Source organism: Sinocyclocheilus grahami, unplaced genomic scaffold (assembly GCF_001515645.1).
Source record: "Sinocyclocheilus grahami isolate Dianchi unplaced genomic scaffold, SAMN03320097.WGS_v1.1 scaffold1491.1, whole genome shotgun sequence".
NCBI lineage: Eukaryota > Metazoa > Chordata > Actinopteri > Cypriniformes > Cyprinidae > Sinocyclocheilus > Sinocyclocheilus grahami.
The window spans coordinates 53,721-58,880 of NW_015506670.1; the positions used below are offsets into that span (position 1 = coordinate 53,721).

Sequence of the window (5,160 nt, forward strand, 5' to 3'; positions counted from 1 at the left end):
CACACACACACACACACACACTCACTCACTCACACACACACACACACACACGCACTCGCACGCACACACTCACACACACTCTCACTCACACACGCACGCAGACACGCACACACACACACTCGCACTCACTCGCACTCACTCACTCACTCACTCACACACTCCTCAGACGGGTCGGCACTGACTCCCGTGTGTGTTTGTGCAGATCTTTGATGAGGTGGAGAAGCGCAGGCAGATCTCCAAAGCCATGATCTATCCGTTCATGCAGAGCCTGCGGGAGGCTCCGCTGCCCTCGCCCGGAAACACCGTCACCATCAGCAGCTTCATCCCGGACGCCGGGACCGAGGTGCGTTTCAGTCTGACTTCTGTGCAAAGGCTTGCGGCTCAGCAGCGCTACAGATAACGCCTCTGCTCTCAGATCATCAGTCTGACGCGGCCCGCAGAGTCCTGGCTCGAACACGTGGACTTCCACACGCTCTTCCGCTGCCTGAGCGACGAGGAGGTGCTGATGGTGTTCGCCGCCACCGTCACGGAGCGACGGATCATCTTCATCTCTGAGGAGCTCAGGTGACCAGCGCAGACGCAGATTTACAGCACTTCAGAGGGGTCACTTATTAATATTTATACTTAGCATAATAATGAATCATCATTAAACATCAAGTATTCATAGTGTAATATTTAAAAAATAATAAACTTTAAACAAATTAAATATTAAATATGTAACATTTAATACATATTTAATATATTTTATTAAATGTAGTATTTAATAATTATAGTGATTAAAAATAATATTTAAGCTGAAATTTTTTTATATTATTTCATAATAGAATATTAATAAATATAATATTTAATATATATCATACACATTTATTCAATATTCTGTAGTATTTAGAAATTATAAGGAAAATATAAAAACTTAAAGCATAAATATGTTTTAAAGAAATCATTACTTTTTTTATAATTGTTTTGAATAATCAATAACTATTAAATATGAAATATTCATGTTAGAATATTTAATGCTGATAAAAAAATATAATAAAATCTTAAAAAGAAAAAATATTGAATGTAATATTTACTATATGAATAATTATTCATAATATTTATCGAATAATTATTTTATCTAGCTAAAAATTATTCAATATGATAAAATATTCATGTTAAAAATATGAAATTCTAAAAATAGTAATTTTATGTAAAATGTAATATTTAATATTGTACTTTTGAATGTAAAAACAAATTAATGTAAAACGTACAAAATTTTACATTATTTTAAATATTTGATAGAAGTTAAAATTATTAAAATAAAACTTGATATAAAATGAAATTAAATTAATAAAATGTTTTAAATTATTCATTAGACAATTTATACTTAGTAATATAATTTAAATATAAAATATACATGTTAGAATTTTTTTAAATATTAAGCGTTTAAAAAATAAAAATATTGACTAATATTTATTACATAAAAATGAAAATATTAAAAAAATATTATTATATTGATAATTAATTATCTTATTTTTTATAATTAAAAATATTTTTTAAAGAATGTTTTTATTTTACAATTACAATATTAATCATATAATGTTAAATACTTTTATTGTAATATTTACAATTATTAAATACATTTTAGAACTATTAAAAGTAATAAGATATTCATAATAAAATAAAGAAATAGTAATGTACATAAAAATATTTTATATGAATATTCAATAAAATAAAATTTTTTTTTGCACATTTTATAGTATTTATTAATTATAATGATTAAAAATAAAGAAAATATTCATAATGGAAAGCAATTTTTTGACCACTATGAATGTGTTAATGTGTGTGTGTTCAGCACTCTGTCGCAGGTCCTTCACGCTGTAGCTGCTCTCTTGAATCCGTTTGTGTGGCAGCACACGTTCATATCAATCGTTCCTACGGTTCTGATTGATGTTTGTGCAGCGCCAACACCGTACCTGCTGGGAGTCCAGAAGAGCGAGACACACACACTCACACACTCACGGACGCACGCACACACACACACTCACGCACACACACACGCACACACTCTCACAGAGACACACTCACACACACACTCACGGATGCACGCACACACACACACACTCTCTCACACACACACACTCACAGACACACACTCTCACACACACACAGACACACACTCATGCACTCACATACACACACACACACACTCTTTCTCTCTCACACACACACACTCACAGAGACACACTCACACACACACACACTCACAGATGCACGCACACACACACACACACACTCACACACACACACACACACACACACACACACACACACACACACACACACACACTCACTCACTCACAAACATCACACATTCCTACAGTCTGAATATGATCATTATTAATGACGAATCAGTGTTTATCGAACATGCTGATGATTCTCTGTCTGTGTCTCTCAGCTGATGATTGTCGATCTGTCGCCCGGAGCAGAAACTAAATTCATCACGAGAGTGAGTCGCACACACACACACACACAGTTTCTCTGATTTAATTTACTCTCTTTGAGACGCTGTTTGTTCGTCGTCTCATTCACCCACACTACTGCACTACAGTCAGTAACGTAATCTAGGTTACTTATTTTAGCTAATGTATCCCGACGACTTTTTTTTTTATCTTACTTGTTTTCAATTTACCATATAGATATAAAAAAGCAAAGAGAAAGAAAATATATTCCATAATCCGGATTACATGTAATCAGTAACTACCCTAGCAACCGCATAGCAACGTCCTAAACTCCCAATCATGATGGTGTGATTTCAGATTGGAGACGAGGAGTCTCTCCTGCCCGCTAAGCTGAAGGAGGAGCTGCTGTCGCGGCTGTCCACGCGCACACGCCACGCCTGTGAGTTCAGTCTTCCCGCGCCAACGGCCCGCTTCCAGTAACAGCGCCGCTCATCTTCCTGTTGTTGTGTGTTCTGGCAGCGACGGAGGAGCTGAACCGGCTGGTGTCAGAGGCCTTCCTGTCCGTCTTCGTCAGGAGCGTGGGTCACTTCTCGCAGCACGTCAGGAGGTGCGCGAACGGCCGCCAGTTCCAGAAGAAGAGCTTCCTGAAGGCCGTGGAACACAAGTCCCACCTGAACTTTGTCAAGCTCTTCATCCAGACGCAGATGTTCGATCTGTTCATTCAGGAAGAGGAAACGCAGCCCAACCCTAACGGTACAAACACACATGCTAATCCGTTTAAGAAGCTCAAACTAACGCAGGACATGTTTTACAGTACTCTAAAATAAGCTTCTTCAATCAGATCTACCTAAAAACCCCTGATGGTTCTGGAGATTTTTCTTTTTCTTAATGGAACCTGAAATATGACTGTGTTTTAACAGGGAACGTTCTCTCAAACTTATGAACAAATGTTCTTACAGGTAACGTTATTAATAGAATTTTCGTTCAAAGTTATGTTTTTTTAATAATGTTAGTACAAAAACATCATTCATGTAGCATTTCAGTTCTGAAACACTAGTTGGAACGTTCGTACAGCATTTTTTTTAAATGTTTCAACTCGTTTCCGAACATTCCAACGTAACGTTGTCATAATGTTACCTTAACGTTTGAATAACCAAGACAAAAACATTTGACAAATATTCATGAAACTGTATATTTTTTAAACGTTTTCTTACTTGGAAAGTTCGGAAAGCATGCGTAGAACATATTTCTGTTAGCTGGGATGTTCTTTAACTCGCTTTATTTAAATACTCGCGTTTTAAGGGAAGAATATGTTTTAATACAGCTTTTCTATCGGCAGTTTGCGTAAGCCGTTTTCAATCTACGAAATACAACGGACACTTATAGAAGCTCGTTTCTGCCACGGGATTAAAAATAATGGCGATTGCGACTTTTTATCTCGCCAAAAAAATTTTTCCGCACATTTCTGAATTTTATACTATTCGCAATTCTGAAAACAAAAGTCGCAATTGTGAGAAAAAAACATCTGAAAAAAGTCGTAATCACCTTTTTCGTTTTTTATTCAGTTGCGTAAACAAAAAACTGAATTACGAGACGTAAACTCAGAAAAGTCTGAATTGTGAGAACAAAAATGCAATTAAAAAAAATTTATTTTATACGTTTTGCAATGCAGAAATCAAGACTTCACATTGGTGAAGTGAGCAAAAAGAACGTTCCCCGTCACTGAAGCACTCTGCATGCTCGGGAAAACTCGTTATCATCAATCAAGCGCTTTATACACTGCGAAATGAATCTGCACAAGAGACTTGACGAGACTGCAGAGTTCAGTCAGTGAGTGCCTGCACTGATTTCTTCCTGATCTGTCGTCGTGCTCACGCTCTTGTTCTTCTGCAGTCTTCTTTCACAGGAAGGTGTCAGAGTATCACGAGAGGAAGAAGAGGGAGAAGATGAAGGCCGGATGGGTGCGAGGAGTGGTGGTGTAAACGAGTGCAGCTCTCCTACAGACATCCCATTAACATACTTCAGACATTCAGTCAATATTTAATGCTGTTTATTTGTATCTCGTTTTAACACAATAAAAGATAAAGCGAGCTGATACAATGTTTGTTTGCGAGTTAAGCGAGTGATTTTAAACGGGAACAAATCCAGCTCATATTTCACCTCAAACTTGTTATACATGTGTGCGTTTTATTGCCAGCGATGATTCTCATTAATGCGAAACAGTATTTTTGTAGCATTGCAATAATCAGTACAATAAACATTTTATTTAAATCATCTAAAATATATTATTTGCATATTTCATGCCTTTTAAATTAGGCTTTTAATTTAGTTTTCCATGATGAAATAAGAGCTATAAATGTTCTTTTTGCATAACATCCACCCACTAATGTCAACTTTAATAACATAATCAAAGCAGTTAGGTGTTTGGATAAAAATATGCATTAAAAATGCATACTTCTAAACAAAAGTACAGACTATAGAACATGTTTCCACCAACGAACTTACAATAGAAAACAAACAAGAAGTGTGTAACACCTGCTAAACTCAGTATTTAGAGCATCGTTTCAGACGGTTGTGTGAAGGTTGTACAAACGTTGTGTAAATGTTAGTATGATGTTTCCAGAGCTCTGCACGGCCCGTTGAGTGTTTCTGCCTTTAACCCTGAGTGTCGCTGCCCTCTGCTGGAGCAACACAGTCTTTCTGCCTCATCAGATGCTCG

The 5,160-nt window shown here is 36.6% G+C and overlaps 1 protein-coding gene across 1 annotated transcript in view; it reads left to right on the forward strand.

Annotated features, from left to right (window-relative positions):
- The window catches only part of LOC107570675 (DENN domain-containing protein 2D-like), a 16,000-nt gene extending 10,846 nt beyond the window's left edge, over positions 1 to 5,154 (forward strand). Inside the window, exons 7-13 of the mRNA XM_016256929.1 lie at positions 203 to 343; positions 416 to 564; positions 1,835 to 2,027; positions 2,438 to 2,488; positions 2,799 to 2,880; positions 2,961 to 3,194; positions 4,335 to 5,154. Of these exons, the coding sequence (XP_016112415.1) occupies positions 203 to 343; positions 416 to 564; positions 1,835 to 2,027; positions 2,438 to 2,488; positions 2,799 to 2,880; positions 2,961 to 3,194; positions 4,335 to 4,423 (939 nt within the window). The 3' untranslated portion in view covers positions 4,424 to 5,154. The remainder of the gene's footprint in view (positions 1 to 202; positions 344 to 415; positions 565 to 1,834; positions 2,028 to 2,437; positions 2,489 to 2,798; positions 2,881 to 2,960; positions 3,195 to 4,334) is intronic.
- Positions 5,155 to 5,160: the final 6 nt, after the last annotated feature.